The sequence below is a fragment of the Crinia signifera genome, chromosome 8 (assembly GCF_055691185.1).
Source record: "Crinia signifera chromosome 8, ASM5569118v1, whole genome shotgun sequence".
Taxonomy (NCBI): Eukaryota; Metazoa; Chordata; class Amphibia; order Anura; family Myobatrachidae; genus Crinia; species Crinia signifera.
The window spans coordinates 9,823,381-9,842,224 of record NC_139224.1 but is presented as its reverse complement, the minus strand read 5'-3'; the positions used below and the strand labels follow the sequence as shown (position 1 = coordinate 9,842,224).

Genomic DNA, 18,844 nt, shown 5'->3' with positions numbered 1-18,844 from the left:
TTGAATGTTTTCAGATTCATTCTCATGTGTCGACATGGACACCAATGAAGTGCCACACTTATGTCAACATTTACATGTGTTGACCTTTATGTGTTTATTTTTTCTTGTGGCGATTCGCGGCACACCCCCCTCCCGTGATTTGCGGCACCCGACCCCCCAGCGACCTTCCATGATCCGCAGCAAACCCCCCCTCCCGCAATTCACGGCACCCCCCGCGGCCCCCCCTCCCCATATTTCTCATATACAAACGTTCACAAATTAAGGGGGCGCAGCCCCTTACGACGGTGTGAAGAGCGCCCATAGGGCGCGATGAATCACCTAGTATATATATATATATATACATACAGGGGCATCAGGAGCAGTGTAGACCCCTGGGCATAGCAATGTATTGGGGCCCCTACCGATCCTCTAGCGTTAGGGGTGGGGGAAGCTTTGATGTCCCGCGGGTGGTAGGGGGTACTATATCAACCGCTCAGCATGTAGGGCCTGGATCAGTAATTTCCACTAATTACCCCTTTACTGCACAGATGGTGGGAGAAGGGGGCATTGGGCTGAAATGAAGGGGCCCTGATACATAACTTCCAGGGTTGTACAGGATGTTTAATAAGCAGAGGAGGGGTGTATAGTGGAGTGGGCTTATTATCCATAATTTTCTGGTGGGAGGATAGCTTGCTTGACTGCAGATATCTCCAGTTCCTGGAAACGACAAGCTACTACTGTCCATCAAAGGGGGAGAGTCCCAGCTTTTGGAATATACCCTCAGAAAAACTGTAAGTCAGACAGAACCTGAAATATCTGACTGGGAAGAGCAATTAACAGGCTTGGATGGGGACCACTGTTTTGAAGTCAGACATCTCCGGTTCCCAAGGGCCGATTTTTAAAATTCTTGTACCCATGGAAAGAGGGGACTCTTGTGAAGGGTACTCAGAAACCCCCCCTGCATGTGCCAATGAGTAATGACTTCATCTGTACCCAAGCTAGGTGGTCTGGTAAATGAGACAGTTCGTAATAACTGGACCATTACCCCAGCTAGGTGGTCTGGGAAATGTGACCTGTTGGTGGATCTTGAGGACCAGCCCCGCTGTAGCTGATTAATACCAGGTGATATGCAGGATTGAAGTCAGCCAGCCAAAGTGTCTCGGTATAGTGATATCAAGCCTATACATACTAAAATGACTTATGTTACACAATGAGGAGCTACAGTCACCAAATCTGCTAATAATAAAATACAACCAGCGGCTCCGAGTTGTGTGTGAAGCGAATGCACCAGTTGTGAATAAAATAACGGAAATGTTTCATGTAAACAATAAAACAAATTTTCCTTTATTTCAGTTAAAATTCTATCACCCCTAAATTGTAACAGGTGTATTGCACTGATGTTCATAGTGGTGGCGTGCAAGCATGTCATACACTCCTAATTCTTAAGTCTCCGCTCAGGGAGAAGCTGGGAGAGGAGATGCAGCAAATCACGTCAGGGGGCGGGGCTGAACTGCCTCATCATTAAAGACCCAACACACTCCCCGAGTTAGCATTCACCAGCTGCTCCAGCTCTCCTAAACTGCCTACTACCCCCCCCCCCCCACCACCACCACCTGGCATGGTGCCACCGCAGAAGGGACAGTCTCCGTTAAGCGGGACGTATGGGATTTCTTTGCATAGTGAGTGACCAGTAGTGATCATTATATAGGGGTAATGGGGGGATAGTGAAATGCAGGGGTACCTCAGATGTGTCAGAAGCATGTCAGAGCTTGTGACTCCATTGTGACACACAGCTGTAAAGGCCCCGGCTCACATGTGGTACGGTTGCTCCAGTTGTTTCCGATGATGCGTCTTTGTACACAAGCAGCGGATCAGAGACGCTCCCATATGTGTCTCTGCCCTAATACCTGCATTATCAGCATATTCTCCCAGATTCGCTCCGTACAAGAGCGTAGCAACATTGCATTTGTGTTCCCCCTGAATCAGGCCCAAAATAAATTCCGGCACATGACCACAGAGCGCGGTAACCAATTCTCTCTTTATACAATTAAAATGTAAATATGGTTCTAAAATATTAGTCTTAAAAATGACTAAAATCTTAAAATCTTGTGATATATATGTAAACATTGCAGATCCATATGAGAAGGCCCTAGATTACCATGGAGGCCGCCTTATATATCCGCTCTACTAGAAAGTCAGATTTTTATAAAAGAAAATGTAGAAAGTGGATTAATAAAATGATTTGTAGCCGATTGTAGATAAATAGGGTTTTATTTGGTTTATAGAATATGATAGCACTTTTGCATTTATAAAAGTTACAAAAAGCCACAAACTGGGGGATTAATACCACAAATATTTATTACACTTTATAGAAAATGCGTTTAAACATATCGGAGGGTGTAGTCCCGGCCCTCTGAGGCCATGGGGGGTAATTCAGACCTCATCACATGGTGCAGCGATCTGGTAAATTCCGCCCCGCTATAGTGAAATCCCACCTTGTGCTTGTGAGTTAATGTGTAGGCCGTGCGAAGACGTCACAGACCACCGGAAATGTCCAAAACCCTTCGTTACAGGCTGACCATTAAATAATATATCCCTGGTCACCGGTCATCGCAGGATGTGGTAATTAGCCATCAGTGAAATGGTCGACACATGAAAAAGCTTCACATGCTCAAAAGGTTGACACAAGCAAAATGTTGACATGCGTTTTTCACTTTCTTGAAAAAAAGAAAAAAAAGGAATTGTTCATATTTTACCATCGCAGTGGACGTGGAGGGGGAATATAATAGTGAGGGGACAAGGTACACTTATACGTGTCCATGTTGACCTACGTCGACACTGACACCAATTTTTTATTTTTTATAACTCATGTCAACCTTTTCAATGTCGACTTTTGCTTGTGTCAATCTTTTGTCGATGTCAGCCTATTGCATGTCTCTCTTTTCCATGTGTCAACCTTTTGACTGTTGAAATAGACACTGTCGACATACCAACCCGTACCCAGTCATCGCTGACTTCCAGGAACTTTCTCGGCAGCTGCGATGAATACAGGTATATCTGGCCTGGAGCTGACGACACACACCCTCCTCCCCAAAGCACTTGGGCACTGCCAGCGGTTTCCCAGACACTCCCATGAAACAGCCGGTTACCACCCCCAGACGACTACTTCCTGTCAATCACCTTTGCGAACGGCTTGCGGATACCAGAAAGGTTCCCATAGGCGGATCGCAGTATCATAACATGTTAGTATAACATCGGTGGTGCTATGGACAGATTACAGATAATGTTACAGGGCGACTCGTGGTGCTCCGCGGCTTGCAGGCTGGCACCTTCTGCTGCCTAGTTAAAGTCGCACGGAGTAGTCCCAGGTCACATGATTATGCAGCAGCACTTCTGCGGGTAAGTGTCAGTATACACCTTGTTCTCCTTCCCATAGACAAAGTAGTCGTACCGATTGCCTTTCCATACGTATACCACCTTGGTGAGCGGCAGCCACTCGATGCCGTGTCGCTGAGGATATAGGGTACATGTATTATTATATATGGGATACTGTGCATTATAGAGAAATCAGACACCACATCGCAGTCCTAGATATTCCTGCTGATGTGATCAAGGGGAGAGAGATAAACTACCAACCAATCAGCTCCTAACTGACAAATTACAGTCTGGGTCGGAAAAATGAGAAGCTTGATTGGTTAGTTTTGTCTCTCTCAAATGCTTAGTATATATGTGCCCCAAAACGTTTCATACAGGTCAGAAATCGTCAGCGCAACTTCAGTTATCCGTACAATACAGGTATCCGACAATGTGTTATCCATACAATACAGGTATCATACAACGTGTTATCCGTACAATACAGGCATCCTACAATGTGTTATCCATACAATACAGGTATCTTACAATGTGTTATCTGTACAATACAGGTATCCTACAATGTGTTATCCATACAATACAGGTATCATACAATGTGTTATCCATACAATACAGGTATCTTACAATGTGTTATCTGTACAATACAGGTATCATACAATGTGTTATCCTTACAATACAGGTATCCTACAATGTGTTTGATGTGATCAAGCCGTTGAAGGCGAAACGCGCGTCATCTTATTCACTGCCCGTCGGCGCCGACGGAGCAGCTACTCTCAGACTGCCCGGCAATTTTAGCCGTATCCACTGCACTTTATAGGAGCGATTCAGAGGAATTTGGGACCCATTACCCAGAGCACGCTGTCAGCGGCAAGGGACCTGCCATCCCAGGAGAACTCTCCAGGAGCAGTACCCCATCTCCTCCTCCACACCGGGCGATTTCCAACTTGCAGGTATTCCACCGCGAACTCCACGCTGATTTACACACTGCTCATGCTCTGTTCTATGAACAACATGACAATAGTGGATATCTAACAGCATTGGAAGGAGCGGTGTCTTTATACTCATTTACATACCACAGTGAGAACGGGTGCTCTTCTCTCTCATTATTAAAGTCCTCTGCGGGAGCACGACTGTCTTAAAAGCAGAAGGGGGCATTCGCTCCATGTGGGTACTTTGCATACTTTTGGCCGTCATATATGACGTTACAGTTCCAATATTTTTCTGACACTCTCTCATTGGCTAAACTGCGGGTTCATTGCATTGCTATGTTAATGTAACAACAAGGCGATCTACCCCCATTTTCTCCAACAGCAGAAGTGTCACTACTCTGTCCCTCTGACCCCATAGCACAGAAAAAGACTCTCATCCTGAGTCCAATGCACGTTTGTAAGACTCAGCGACAGTAGTAGGTCTGAATCTGACTCGCTAGAAGGTCACACTTCCAGCAGAGTTACTACACACCTAGATAAATTACAATTCTTGTGACAATCTATCTTTTACAAACAATTACCTTCAGCAACAATTTGCCTATTATTATAACTCATGTATGGGATGTTTATGTGCCAATTTGATTTGAACCAATGATATAATAACCTACAGGTCACACTATCATTTATTGATTGTTGCATTGGATTCAATTGTCATCTGACCTGATCCCAGAATATACTAATCTATCTGCCATTTGGTTACACTAACCAACAGGTTACATTACCATTCACAAACTGTGGCACAGCATACTAGCTAGTGTATTGGTATAAAGCGCATTCGGGGGGAATTACTCCCACGAGCTCAACTTATTTTTGTTTTGGTAAGAAAGTATTGATTAGGTAAAAGTTGCTAAAATTATCGGAGATAGAACAATTGAAGGTTTACAAAACGATTATAATAGATTGGAAACTGTAAATACTCAAATGACTGTTGACTTTACGATCTAGCGTTAGGAAATTGTACTACATATTACATTGAAATTGTATGCATTTTGGAAAAATTGTACTTTGTTTGGAAATTGCATAGCAGCAGTCTGAGCAGGGAATTATCCCCTATATTGTTTATACTTCCCTTCACAGGAGTCCTAGCGGATACAAGCAATCAGCTTTGCTAGGTATATCAATAGCAACTTCTGGTTCTAATTAGGAACCCCTTTTTTGCATAGCCTATAATTAACAAGCTCACTGCAAATCTCATGTTATGTGTCTGTCTGTATGTTTGTTTTGTTTTTGACGATGTATGTCTATTCTTAATTAATAAATATTAAAAGTTAAATTTTAATACAAAAACAAATATAAGAGTGCCCCACAACAAGAGTCCTCTTTCCCTCTCCCCCAACTTTTGCATTGTTTTGGACTCAGGGGAGCACCACCAACACACAAAGACCTCTAACCCAGATAGGGACATACGTCTAACTAAAGTTGGTTCCAGGTCACTCAGACCGAATCCCACCCTAAGGTGAAACGGGTCTTCCTTGACTCATTTCACAATAGGTGGGCTTAACCTTGTGCGGTTCCCAAAACTCCTTTCTCTCTAATGTGTTATCCTTACAATACAGGTATCCTACAATGTGTTATCTGTACAATACAGGTATCATACAATGTGTTATCCTTACAATACAGGCATCCTACAAAGTGTTATCTGTACAATACAGGCATGCTACAATGTGTTATCCATACAACACAGGTACCTTACAATGTGTTATCTGTACAATACAGGTACCTTACAATGTGTTATCTGTACAATACAGGTATCATACAATGTGTTATCCGTACAATACAGGTATCTTACAATGTGTTATCTGTACAATACAGGTATCTTACAATGTGTTATCTGTACAATACAGGTATCATACAATGTGTTATCTGTACAATACAGGTATCATACAATGTGTTATCTGTACAATACAGGTATCATACAATATGTTATCCTTACAATACAGGCATCCTACAATGTGTTTTCTGTACAATACAGGTATATTACAACGTGTTATCCGTACAATACAGGTATCCTACAATGTGTTATCCATACAATACAGGTATCATACAATGTGTTATACTTACAATGAAGGTCTACAATGTGTTATCCATACAATACAGGTATCCTACCAGGTGATATCCATACAATACAGGTATCCTACAATGTGTTATCTGTACAATACAGGTATCCTACATTGTGTTATCTGTACAATACAGGTATCCTGAACGCTGATATTAGACCACACAGAACATACTGGGTATATATTACAGGAGTGCTAAGCCGGACTAAGGTTTCTGGAGAGAAACAGTGTAGCTTTATACCACACAATATTTATACCCCAACATCCATCATTTACACCTCATCATACATGTCCCCCATCATTTACACCCCAACATACATGTCCCCCATCATTTACACCCCAACATACATGTCCCCCATCATTTACACCCCAACATACATGCCCCCATCATTTACACCCCAACATACATGTCCTCCATCATTTACACCCCAACATACATGTCACCCATCATTTACACCCCAACATACATGCCCCCCATCATTTACACCCCAACATACATGCCCCCCATCATTTACACCCCAACATACATGCCCCCCATCATTTACACCCCAACATACATGTCCTCCATCATTTACACCCCAACATACATGTCCTCCATCATTTACACCCCAACATACATGTCCCCCATCATTTACACCCCAACATACATGTCCCCCATCATTTACACCCCAACATACATGTCCCCCATCATTTACACCCCAACATACATGTCCCCCATCATTTACACCCCAACATACATGTCCCCCATCATTTACACCCCAACATACATGTCCCCCATCATTTACACCCCAACATACATGTCCCCCATCATTTACACCCCAACATACATGCCCCCATCATTTACACCCCAACATACATGCCCCCATCATTTACACCCCAACATACATGTCCCCATCATTTACACCTCATCATACATGTCCCCCATCATTTACACCTCATCATACATGTCCCCCATCATTTACACCCAACATACATGTCCCCCATCATTTACACCTCATCATACATGTCCCCCATCATTTACACCCAACATACATGTCCCCCATCATTTACACCCCAACATACATGTCCCCCATCATTTACACCCCAACATACATGTCCCCCATCATTTACACCCCAACATACATGTCCCCATCATTTACACCTCATCATACATGTCCCCCATCATTTACACTCCAACATACATGCCCCCATCATTTACACCCCAACATACATGTCCCCATCATTTACACCCCAACATACATGTCCCCATCATTTACACCTCATCATACATGTCCCCCATCATTTACACCCAACATACATGTCCCCCCATCATTTACACCCCAACATACATGTCCCCCATCATTTACACTTTGCCAAATTAAACTACTTAAAAACCTCTAACTAGTTTATAATTATTAGTATTACTAGGATTATTATTATTATTACTATTATTTGGGAGGGGTGCATCCGGGGTACTGCACTGCTTCCTAATATCTGCGCCCTAAAGTAATGATTTCACCCTCGATTCCACCTCTGGAGCCGACTAAAATGTGCATTAGGTCTCATTGAGGAACATGCTAACGTGACGAATAACAGGTTTGTGAGCCCCATTGTTGGCTCATAATGTGTCACATTTGGGTTAATGTTCTCTTTAGGTTACTGCGGTGCAGGATTACCGATGCTGGCAATGTACGTACCTGTCTGAGTATCCGGGATGAACCGGCAAACTGCGACTGATGCTGCTGCAGGCCATTCAGGGAAGCCTGATTAACCGCCGGATCCGGGAAGCTGTTCAGCGGCGACAACTATAATGGGAAATAGGGGGTTACACTCCAATCACACACTCAGCACCCCATCTTCCTCATCGCCTTATACAAAGCAGATATCTCTGTAAAGAACATTGTTGAGGGCGATTCGTCGGAATGTGAACACTAAGCTCTGCACTTTCATTACCTTTTGTCCCAGATTGCAGCTCCAATAGACCAAGGTGCTGTTCCTCGGTATCAATAACGTATACAAAAACCCAATAACAGAGCGCTGTCTGACAACAACCAACTAGACATTATATCAATAATATTTATTATAAATATCAAGCACATACAGCGCTCTTTTTTGGGTGTTTTATATCGTCAAGAAACATCATTGAAAGATGGTGCTTCTCTATCTGGCATCACTGAGGCTTAAGCCTGTATAGTGACCTATTCATGTGGTCTCCTCACCATCTGCTGCTCATCCGTGAAGACCTTCTCCCCATTCACTTTCTTAAACAGCTCAGTAGAGAACTCGGAATTGTGATCAGCTACAAACTCATAAATGTTGTCTTTCCTGGAAGACAGAATAAACAACATCTGCAAATTAACTGTCTCCACGCACTAAGGTTTATTTAGGACTGAGCCCATCTGTCCAGGTCATACATATATAGGTACCAAGTCATACATACATACATATATAGGTATATGTAGAGGGTGTTTGTACTGTAAATCCCATTTCTCGTAATCCATCTGGGGAACACTGCTAAGAATCTGGGTTAGAAGGAATGGAAAGGAGCAGGTATCAAATAGTTAAAAAAGGAAACAAACTACGCTCCAATCCTCTGAGGTCTCCCACCTTAACAGAACTCACGGCTCAAACTTTAATTAGGCAGTATGGAGATGGAAGGAAGAGAAAATCCTATCCAATAATGAGCAAGATACAGGGAGGGAATGTGGAGTCCACCAGATGCATTACGAGGAACGGATTTTACGGAGTCCAAAAATCATCTTTCTTCTAAAATCCAATCTGGGGGACATAGGCAAATCTGAGGGACATAAGCAAGTCTAAAAGTGTGGGGGTGATACATCCGGGCAAATCCATGAATATAACCCAAGGCATTAAGTCAAAAGTGTGTATGGAGGACAGGATGAGGGCCTTGCACCACTATCCTAATAAGATCCCATGCTTTGCCCTTAAAGAACTCACACTACGTAAGAGCGAGGCCTAATGGAACTTACACCAGCCCAATGAAAGAAGAGAAGCTTGATGGACAAAAAAAAAAGAAATAAAAAAAGACAAAAGTACATAGATGGAACACCTAGATCAGTGGTTCCCAACCCTGGTCCTCAAGTACAGTGCATGTTTTGCAGGTCTCCACACAGAATCACAAGTGCTATAATTAGCTCCACCTGTGGATCTTTTCAAATGTGCCTGAATAATGAGTGCACCTCCCAGGTGACCTGGAAAACGTGTACTGTTGGGGGTACTTGAGGACCAGGGTTGGGAACCACTGACCTAGATGATGGCCATCTCCAAAAGAATCAGATCAGGGGAATAAGTTCCACAGAGTAATCAGCAATAAAGACAATATTCACTGACTGACGAACAAAAAGCAAAGCACCCTAGAAGAATCTCAAAACAGTGTCAATGCCCAAGGAGGGACAAGTGGTGAATGGGGCCCACAGTGTACTTGATGCAGCAGGAAACCAAGCCAGTCTGTCCATAAAGGTGACAGATAAGGGGTTCATGGCAACCCGCAAAGAAAGGAAGCCAAGCAAGTAGCATCCCATCCCAATATAAAAGTAGACCGCTGTCCAGGGAGACCATAACCTGAAAGAGGCTGGGCCTCAAGGGCTCCATCGATCAATCAGAAAATTACCATGAGATCTAGGGAAGGCTCAAACATAGGCCTCCAAACTGCAACCTTGGACACCAGGGTTGGAAAGGAGGTCATGGAAGTTGACCCAGAAGACCTCAAACTGCAAGAACGCACCTCAGGGGTAGACAGGGTGAATGCGGAGGCTGCAATGAACCAAACTCCAAACCATAGAAATAGTAAAAAAATAGTAATAGTAAAAAAAAAACCACTGAGGCTTCATCATGAACACATCCACCAAGATACCAAGACCATAACTCTAGTTTGTTCATTATTTGCTGCCTGTTCTTTGAAATCCCCTCTATTCCAGACTCTTAGCAGTGTCCCCAGAGGGCATGGTAGAGGAATTAAATATTTCTAACTACATTTGTTACCTAAATATTGCATACTCCATCTCTTTTACATTTTATACTAGGCATAGGGCGGAGGGCATGTTAAGATTGTCATTATTCCAATCTGCATGGAAACTACTGTAAGTAGCTAAATAAAATGTTGCTCCCTTCACGCTGCCAATATCCTGGTGCTCAGATCCGTGCACCTAATAAAAGGGACTATCTGCTCAAAAAGAAAATTGCACGACATACTGTACACTTCAAGTCTGTAGGAGATAAGTGTCACCTGACCCTCTCATTGCTATATTCCTTTAAAGCCCACATTTGTCCTACAACAGAAAGGTATAGATGTTGGACAGAAGACTGCCCCGCTTATCCACCAAGCACCTTGTCCATTCTTACCATGTGACGGTCAGCTCAATGTAGTTCAGGATTTTTCCACGCCCAGAGCAGCCCTCGCACGTCACGTGTCCACTGCTGTGACAAGTTAAGCAACTACGGATGGGAAGATCATATGTGACACTGTAGTCATACTGTACAGCGTTATACACACATAGTTTCTGCCCTAGGACCCACCCCCGTTATACACAAAACCGCCCCCCCCCCCCCCCCCTAGGGAAAAGACAAGTGTTAAACACATCCCCACCCCCTTGAGCAGGCAAACCCCACGCCCGCACAAAAACCCGAACCACCAACCCCCACCCCCCAACCCCACGCGCGGTGGGTGGGTGTGTGTGTGTGTGTGTGTGTGTGTGTGTGTGTGTGTGTGTGTGTGTGTGTGTGTGCGGGGGGGGCCAACATTCCCCCCCCCGAGCGTGTCTATCCGCAACCCCCCCCATCAGCGGGTCTGCACCACACCGCTGCCCGCCACCCTTCCCTCCCCCAGGGCAGTGTGTCTGCCCGCAAACCCACCCCCCCCCACCATCAGCGGCTCTGCCCACACCCCACACACACACACCCCCCCTCTGCCAACAACCACCACCCCCCCCCCCCCCCACGCATGTCTGTCGGCAACCCCCCCCCCCCCGTCAGCGGGTCTGCACCACCCCCATCAACACCGCTGCCCTCCCCCTTCCCTCCCCCAGCGCGGCGGGTCTGCCCGCACCCTCTCCCCTTGGCATACCCGCAGCTCCAGCAAGGGGGGGGCAGACCCTCGCTGCTCCGGTGGGGGTGGGTGCAGCCAGACCCGCTGCTCCGGGGGGGAGGGGTGCAGACAGACCCCCTGCTCCGGGGGTGGTGCGGCCATAGCCCCTTACGACGGCGTGCAGCGCCCAGAGGGCGCGATGAAGCACCTAGTCAATAATATACTGTACACTGTTGTACATCTTTCTACCCTTGGCTTTGAAACACTAGTCAAAACTTCCAGCACAGTCACTACTCTATATCCACCTGCTTTTGGCATGCAGGGTGCCTGGGGAGCCTCCCAACGCCTCACTGGTCCTGTCCCGCTTTCATGACATCACATGGGTGACTTGGGTGCATGCTTAGCCTTACAACATCAGCCTACTGCAGCCTCCATCCACCTGTGCATCCACCAATTCTGTATTAATGACGAATTGTTACTTCCGATTTATAAAATTACTTTATAGCCCCAATTCCCTATTAGTTATTTTTCTCAATAATATTCCGAGTTTGCATCCGACGCTAAAAAGTAAATAGTAGCACAACCATTATTAATAACATACTGATAATCGGTGATGACGATTGGTGGGGTAAGGCTACTAATTATAAAACAAATACTTATCGCGACGATAACTTCCACATCGCCGATCTTACTGCTCAGCGCCCACCTCCGTTTTCCAATTCCTCTGCAGTGGATGCATCTATCATTCATATGACGTCCAGACCCATGACACACCTGGCACTTCACCTGTATGACCCAGAAGCACAGAGACAGTGTTACATCGCTGCACAATGCCAGTTACACCTGACAGTCACAACGTTAATGACACTCAGGGCCTGATCAGTCGCTGATCAGTGACAGGTATCAGCGGGCAGCGCTGCCTCGGTCTATGACAGTATCACGTTCTCATCACTGCCAGCTCAGGCTCATGAATGGGCCCGGCCAGTCCGCATCAGATGCCTCCGGAGTACAGGACAGGCGGACAGCAATGAGGTATGCAGCAGCCCCAACCGCTCGCCCACCTCCCGCACTGTAAACTTCCATCGTCAGCCCTCTTTTCCTCCAGCTGCGCTGATGGTGGAGCAGATTGCTGTGCTGCCCACGCAAGTGGTGCCCCTACGCACATGCCCCATGGTGGGAAATGCACCACATCCCCCACTGGTGAGCGTCACAGTAAAACACCTGACTGCAGCAAAATGCAAAAACTTTTTTTGTCTTGATTTCGGGTTTGTGCATTATGGGCCTAATTTAGCTAAATTTACCACAACGACAAATCCCTACGGTAGGTTGCAGGGGGCTGCAAAGCTGCCCCGTACACAGGGTCCCTACCTGTAATGTGCCCACAAAATTTTGTGGTGCGTCGCTGAAGTGCAAGCGCTTAAAGCTCCATCATTGGGATCACAGCAGCCGCCCTGTCGCTCCGTGGTCTAGGGTGGCATCGTTTGCAATGTGACCGCAGTTCACGGAATAAAGCAGGCACAATGTTATGTGCACGCATGTGCAGATCCCGGAAAGACGCAATCTGCAATTTTTCGTGAATCTGCGACCCAACCTGAATCAAGCACATAGTGACGAGCTCCTGGCTTAATGGCGGAGACAAAAGCGTATGCTGTAGACTGCACCACGCCAGGATTTGTAGAGTATACAATGCGGTACTGACCTTCCTTCTTCCATGACATCGCCTACATACCGTCTTGCAGGTTCCCAAACACTGTGGGCAGGTCTATAGCAAGGATGAGAAACGTAGGGATTAGCATGTGATGGACACAACAACAATTGGGACAGTACTCTTTGCCAAAAGATGTAAGTCCTCCCCTAGCCATAGTACTACTAGTGCATGCATCTCCTTGCAGAGCTCTCCCTGCCTGCAGGAAACCACTTCCCCAATATACACTCTGTAGCTGTATGTTCTGGAATTACAGGCTATGTTATCAGGACATGGTACAGCTGTGTCCTGATACATCTAGCCACAATACCCCAAAAAGTGTTGGCCACCAGGTACCATTCCGTTCTGCTAGTGTTGGTTGTCAGCGACTTACCATAGTAAGCTCTCCCTGCTTATCACACCCTTAAAGGCAGCCCCTGGGGAAGTGTTTTCTCCACCTGGGACTGCCAGTCCAGGCTGCTATAGCAGAGAGAGCATCGGCCCAAGGTAAGCCACTCCCAGGCCATTAAGGCAGCCCTTTCTGACTTCTAGCTGCTGCAGTCAATGCAGTCCTTAGAAGCCAGGCTGTTCTCTAGCAGCATTGGACTTAAGCTCCACCCCCAGACTTAAGTCCTACCTCCCACTGCTGATGAGCTTAAGCCCCACCTCCCAGTGACATCAATCTCAGGGAGGACAGGGCCAGGGAGCTGGGGGAATATCAGCCAGCACACCGAACCAGACAGGTCAGGAACTGCCGCTGGTCTTAGTCCCAACATGATTTCCTAGTACCAGGTAATTGTGCTGAGTGATGTGACAGGTGGCAATTGTACTATATATTGTGTGTGGTTGAATCTGTACACGGAGCAGAACAGAACGCTACATTGTTGCACTTTGGGTACAGACTCAGAGACTCAGTCGCACAGACATAGAATAAAAGTGTTCAAATTAATGTAGTGACCAGGAGACCAGGAGACCCCGGCCAGGTTTGCCCCACAGCAGCCACTCATAGTGTTACCTTTACGGAGGATGTGCGGGGAATGGGAATTTTCAGTTCGTTGTCCAGGAACATGGATGGAACCTGCACAGGTATCTGCCAGGGCAGAGGGGGTGGTCCATAGGCTGGAGAATCCACTGGCTGGCCTGCGACGACAAGAGGCACATATACAGTATAGAGATACAAGGATGGATGAGATTACATTGGTTCAGCAGAAACGTGTGACTGGGAGAAGATACTTCATTGTTACATTTACAGTCCCCCCGATCTGCTGAGGTCCTGTTATGGGGCTAAATGACTGCACTTACACTGGTATAAAGGAGCTTCCCATGTCTAGTACGGGTCATGCTCCTGCGCATCCCCACAAACCATCGGATTACGTATAAATATGGATCAGGACCCGAATGTAGCTTCGGCCCGGTGATCCAAGTTCTGCCGCAAGTTATCTATACTATAATGCTGCAATATGGCCGGACCCTGGGATTGGTCTGTGGGGTACGGTTCCGTAAATGAGGAGAGGCCCACACTGAATGATCACAGGAGTGAGGCCGATCACACCATTGAGGCGTAATGCACAGTGACGTCACTGGCACGGAGAGAACGGACAGATTCTGGGCCAGATTCTCTAAGCTTCAAAAGTGATAAAATGAAGAGTGATAAACCGCCAGCCAATCAGCTCCTGTCTGACATTATTCAGTCTGTGACATGGCAGGTAGGAGCTGATTGGCTGGCTGTTTATCACTCTCCATTTTATCACTTTTGAAGCTTAGTGCATCTGGCCCTAAGTGCTCATGAATATATATATATGACCAAGCCACAAAGGCCAGCATTCAATGCCTCTGATTCGCCATATTTTCTGGGGAATCAGGCAATTCCCCGGGTTTACAGGGAATTTTCTCACAGAAAAAACAATTCGCCCTATTCAATGGACACAGTTCACTGCAAATGAAGAGCGAATGTCTGGCGATTCTCTGTTTGTGATTCTCCGCGATTCGCCAGTGGTTTTCAATGGGGTTTTTAGTGGAATTCGCCGAGAGTGTATTCAATGCTTTCAATGCAAAGTGGAGAACTGCTTTCTCCAGTGATTTTCCCCCGGATTCTCCATTTTACATTCGTCATCTTTTTTAGGTGAACTGGAATGTGATCTTTTAAAATAAAGTGTTTTTTTTTTTTTGTGTCAAAAAAATCTGATTTTTTTCTGTGAAGGGGTATGCTATTTTTATTCATGTGCTTGCAGCACATGAATATATTTTTAATTATTATTAAAAAAAATTTAATTTTTTTTTTTTTTTACACATTTCGCCAGCAGGGGGCCGAGCCGGGAGCCGCTCATTAATATTCATATATTCACTGCACACTGATCCCGATCATTACATATGCACGATCGAGACCAGTGTGTAACGGCTCCCTAGCACAGCCCCCTGCCAGCTCTGGGGGGCTCTCCCTGTGTCCCCCACAGCTCTCCTTCACCCCCACAGTGTCCGGCGCAGGCAGGGAGGCTTCCACCTCCCTGCCTGCAGCCATCCCCCAGCTCCCTGGCGGCATTCGCCGGGGGGGGGTTCAAATTCACCGCCAGGGGCAGAGAGCCCCTGTCGCGTTGAATAGGGTGAACGGGCGGCTGCCCGGCGAATCGCCCTGCAGGGAGAAATGCGGTGAAAGTGCAGCGAATCCTACAGAGGATTCGCTGCCGCCCGCGAGAATCCCCATTGAATACCTACCAAAGTCTGTAGAAGACCAAGCCACTGTACTGTTCCCCATGATCTTAAACTACAAATCCCAGCATTCCATAGCAATAGTTCCACCGATATTACAGTAACCCTATACACAGAGCCATGGACGCAGAGGTCTGTATTACTACATCTTGGTACACACTGACCCGTATAGGGCGTAGTCACCCAATCACATGCCCTGGACTCTGTGAAAGTCTCCAGTCGATACTAAAATGTACAAGAGAAAAGTGTTAAATGTCACACACCAACCACAACACTACATGTTGTGTAGTGGTCATTATACATATTGTACATCGGGAAGACACAGAGAACATTGTAACCCTGCCGGTAACAGCCAATATAATTCTACTCCATACTAGGACCATCTGCATGGTCTGCCAGACAGATATGGGAAGCTGGACACCGAGGGTAGGACCCTGGGGAGAGACTACACACCCGGTATGTATTAAACGGTTTGAGCGCCTGGAAGTTCATCTCTTCCGCCGCGGTTGAGCGATAACAGCACTTGCTCTTGGTGTAATCCAGCAGAGCCTTTCTCGCGTCATCTTCGGAAATAAAGGGGACCCTGCAAAGAGGAGGCCACAAGCCAATCAACAGGACGTAACCAGAGATTAACTCGTCTCCAAAAGGATCCCATCCCTGCCACGTGTTCAGAGTAATTACAGGTCTATCACACACATAGCGATGCAATGGTCTTTAGTACTAGTCTAAACAAATGGTCAATATTTGTATTATTTAGCTGTAGGCCATGTATTGGGGTTGCCCGTGGCTCTCTGAAAACAAGTTATTAGCCTTCTGCCACATCTACCGCCTTCTGTTTTGCAAAAAAATAAATGTTTTACCGTTTACTAGTACAACTTTGCACTATTTCTAACATACAAACTATATTGGAGCAAAAAAGATCTACAACCCATTCCCTCCCATGAATCCCACCCTGGTTTGTGAGCTGCCATCGAGAGAAGGAGTGAAAGAAATCTTACGTCCAGTTGGCGTTTATTGGTGTGGGCACAGCGTCAGGAATCGGCCCCGTGTACGGAGGAGGTAGAAGTTTGCCACCTGTGATTGGAAAGGAAACTTAAATATCTAATTGGATTGACTAATATGTAGGTTTTACATGAAGCTACAGATTTGGGCTTAGCCCCAATGTGCCATCTATCTGTCTCCAATGTATCTCATTAAAAAAGATTTTTTTGTATGCCTCGTAGTAGGACCCTAGTCCATTGTATGCCCCATAGAAGGGCCCTAGTCCATTGTATGCACCATAGTAGGGCCCTAGTCCATTGTATGTTCCATAGTAGGGCCCTAGTCCATTGTATGCCTCATAGTAGGGCCCTAGTCCATTGTATGCCTCATAGTAGGGCCCTAGTCCATTGTATGCCCCATAGTAGGACCCTAGTCCATTGTACGCCTCATAGTAGGACCCTAGTCCATTGTATGCCTCATAGTAGGACCCTAGTCCATTGTATGCCCCATAGTAGGGCCCTAGTCCATTGTATGCCTCATAGTAGGGCCCTAGTCCATTGTATGCCTCATAGTAGGGCCCTAGTCCATTGTATGCCTCATAGTAGGGCCCTAGTCCATTGTACGCCTCATAGTAGGACCCTAGTCCATTGTATGCCTCATAGTAGGACCCTAGTCCATTGTATGCCTCATAGTAGGACCCTAGTCCATTGTATGCCTCATAGTAGGGCCCTTGTCCATTGTATGCCCCATAGTAGGGCCCTAGTCCATTGTATGCCTCATAGTAGGACCCTAGTCCATTGTATGCCTCATAGTAGGACCCTAGTCCATTGTATGCCCCATAGTAGGGCCCTAGTCCATTGTATGCCTCATAGTAGGGCCCTAGTCCATTGTATGCCCCATAGTAGGGCCCTAGTCCATTGTATGCCTCATAGTAGGGCCCCAGTCCATTGTATGCCTCATGGTAGGGCCCTAGTCCATTGTATGCCCCATGGTAGGGCCCTAGACCATTGTATGCCTCCTAGTAGGGCCCTAGTCCATTGTATGCCTCCTAGTAGGGCCCTAGTCCATTGTATGCCCCATAGTAGGGCCCTAGTCCATTGTATGCCTCCTAGTAGGGCCCTAGTCCATTGTATGCCTCCTAGTAGGGCCCTAGTCCATTGTACGCCTCATAGTAGGACCCTAGTCCATTGTATGCCCCATAGTAGGGCCCTAGTCCATTGTATGCCCCATAGTAGGGCCCTAGTCCATTGTATGCCCCATAGTAGGGCCCTAGTCCATTGTATGCCCCATAGTAGGGCCCTAGTCCATTGTATGCCCCATAGTAGGGCCCTAGTCCATTGTATGCCCCATAGTAGGGCCCTAGTCCATTGTATGCCTCATAGTAGGGCCCCAGTCCATTGTATGCCTCATGGTAGGGCCCTAGTCCATTGTATGCCCCATGGTAGGGCCCTAGTCCATTGTATGCCTCCTAGTAGGACCCTAGTCCATTGTATGCCCCATAGTAGGGCCCTAGTCCATTGTATGCCTCATAGTAGGGCCCTAGTCCATTGTATGCCCCATAGTAGGGCCCTAGTCCATTGTATGCCTCATAGTAGGGCCCTAGTCCATTGTATGCCTCATGGTAGGGCCACAAAAATTAACCCTAGAATGTCAGTGTGTGCGTGTACATGTGGTAGGGAATATAGATTGTAAGCTCCACTGGGGCAGGGACTGATGTGAATGTTCAAATATTCTCTGTACAGTGCTGCGGAATATGTGTGCGCTATATAAATAACTGGTAATAATATTCTCTGTACAGCGCTGTGGAATATGTGAGCGCTATATAATAACTGGTAATAATAGTCTCTGTACAGCGCTGCGGAATATGTGTGCGCTATATAAATAACTGGTAATAATATTCTCTGTACAGCTCTGCGGAATATGTGTGCGCTATATAATAACTGGTAATAATAGTCTCTGTACAGCGCTGCGGAATATGTGTGCGCTATATAATAACTGGTAATAATATTCTCTGTACAGCGCTGTGGAATATGTGTGCACTATATAATAACTG

The 18,844-nt window shown here is 46.2% G+C and overlaps 1 protein-coding gene across 5 annotated transcripts in view; it reads right to left on the bottom strand.

Annotated features, from left to right (window-relative positions):
• LOC146025715 (protein SSUH2 homolog) overlaps positions 1–18,844 on the bottom strand; it is a 57,489-nt gene that overhangs the window by 26,002 nt on the left and 12,643 nt on the right. For 4 of the 5 annotated variants that reach the window (XM_083155730.1, XM_083155729.1, XM_083155732.1 and 1 more), the window contains 10 exons: positions 16,809–16,884; positions 16,264–16,393; positions 15,975–16,035; positions 14,120–14,244; positions 13,120–13,182; positions 12,127–12,206; positions 10,739–10,831; positions 8,596–8,701; positions 8,074–8,181; positions 2,232–3,489 (listed from right to left, as the gene is read on the bottom strand). In XM_083155730.1, the coding sequence (XP_083011856.1) occupies positions 3,349–3,489; positions 8,074–8,181; positions 8,596–8,701; positions 10,739–10,831; positions 12,127–12,206; positions 13,120–13,182; positions 14,120–14,244; positions 15,975–16,035; positions 16,264–16,393; positions 16,809–16,884 (983 nt within the window). In that variant the 3' untranslated portion in view covers positions 2,232–3,348. Of the gene's footprint in view, positions 1–2,231; positions 3,490–8,073; positions 8,182–8,595; positions 8,702–10,738; positions 10,832–12,126; positions 12,207–13,119; positions 13,183–14,119; positions 14,245–15,974; positions 16,036–16,263; positions 16,394–16,808; positions 16,885–18,844 lie in introns of those variants that run through there. The other variant, XM_083155731.1, reaches the window with a different exon arrangement.